The 1,869-nt window shown below is 36.1% G+C and overlaps 1 protein-coding gene across 1 annotated transcript; it reads left to right on the top strand.

Moving 5' to 3' along the window:
- Nucleotides 1-817: 817 nt before the first annotated feature.
- Nucleotides 818-1,615, top strand: LOC119666935. Its single transcript, XM_038076214.1, has one exon. The coding sequence runs from the start codon at nt 818-820 to the stop codon at nt 1,613-1,615; it is 798 nt and encodes a 265-aa protein (XP_037932142.1).
- Nucleotides 1,616-1,869: the final 254 nt, after the last annotated feature.

Here is a 1,869-nt window from a genome sequence, read left to right on the forward strand (position 1 = left end):
TTTTGAGTAAGCGTTATAATTACTTAAATAGAAAGTTGTTGCTGATTATTGGAATTATATTTGTTAGTTATCAAGGTTAATCTGGAGACCATTTGGATTTGGTCTATTGTATTGCTTTATGAAACTAAGTTGATTTAAAATCAATTTGAATATATAAGTTTTAGACGTTCTTTAAGCATAGATTTCGTATTAAGCATTTATAGCATTTTTAATCAATTCATTTGTTGACATATGTGAAGCACTTTTAACGTCTTTTAAATAATATCTTATATTAGTTGATATTACGTTTAAAATGTTGTTATCACTATAATCTTAGAGATCATTTACACTTAGTGGCTAATGATATTGCCGTTAAAGAATTGAGATAGTCTGAAGTCACATTAAATTTGAAGAGAAGCAAATAATATTTCTCCAGGAGAGGTTTTGCAGATGACCTCTGCTTTTGTGTTGGTAATGAGAACTCACCATAGATATTCAATACATATATCTAGATAAACAGTGTTAATACAGTTTTAATTTTATTAATTAAAAGCATTGTACTGTGGTGAGAATCAACAAAGTAGGCTAAAATTGTCAGATTCTCTGATATTTAAAAATATTTTATTTAAAAATATTTATTCAGATTTTTTCAGTCAGTTGGTCAGTCAGTCAATTAGTTAGTGTTTCTAAAGTTGTATGAAAAATAATAAAAGTTTGTGTTACAATAAATACTGTTTTTTATTAATAAAAGCTATTTGGTTATTGTAATCACAACATTGGTGACCCCGACACAAAAAGGAGTTGTAAGTTATTATCAAGCCCAACATTAGCAAGCAAGATGACTAACCGTGAGGAAGAAGATTTTTTTCCGGCAGAAGGAGAAAGTCGCACTGACAAGGAGGTATACCGGGTTTCAGTTAAGCCGATGATGTTTTCAAGAGAGCATCCGGACCTTTTTTTTCTGCAAATGGAAGCACAGTTCAGGAATGCGGGAATAACGAAAGATGATACAATGTTCGACCATGTAGTAGCAAGTTTAGAGCCGAAATACCTGGAGTGCATAGTTGATGTGATTCGAGATCCACCGAAGGTGTTGAAATATGAGACGTTGAAGAAACGGTTAATTTATGAATTCACAGAATCGGAGCACAAAAGGCTGCGTAAGTTGCTGACAGAATTGGAGCTAGGTGACATGAAACCAACTCAATTGCTGAAGAAAATGAAGGAGATGGCCGGCAATTCAATGAATGATGATGTACTAAAGTCATTGTGGTTACAGCGACTGCCAGTGGGAGTTAGAACAATCGTAGCTGCAGTGGAAGGTGATTCTGCACAGTGGGCCAAAGTGGCTGATAAGGTATTTGAGGTACAGGAAACAGAAACGGTTTGTGTAGTACAAAGGAATGAACCGAAGGAGATGAGGAAGGAAATTGACGAGTTGAAAGTCATGATAAATAATTTGGTCATTCAGTTGGGCAAAAGAGGAAGAAGCAATGACAGAGATCGTGGAAAAGGGCGATCATCAAGTGCTAGAAGAGATAATATCTGTTTTTATCATCGGCGGTTCAAGGAGAGGTCCACAAAATGTGTTCAGCCTTGCCAGTACAAACCACCGCAAAACTCAGCGGAAAACTAAACACCACTTCACGTCTGACGGCGAGTGAAGTGGCAGAGGGTAAAGCATGCCGTTTGTTCTTCAAAGATAAAAAAACAGGTATAAATTATCTAATAGACACAGGCGCGGAAGTTTCAATTTTGCCAAAGAGAATGCAGCCTGAAAATGAAGCCACGCAATATTATTTATACGCAGCAAACGGAGCGAAAATTAGCACGTATGGAACGAAATTAGTGCAAGTCAATTTGGGGTTGCGCAGACAGTTCCTGTGGGAG

Source organism: Teleopsis dalmanni, chromosome 1 (genome assembly GCF_002237135.1).
Source record: "Teleopsis dalmanni isolate 2A chromosome 1, ASM223713v2, whole genome shotgun sequence".
Lineage (NCBI taxonomy): Eukaryota > Metazoa > Arthropoda > Insecta > Diptera > Diopsidae > Teleopsis > Teleopsis dalmanni.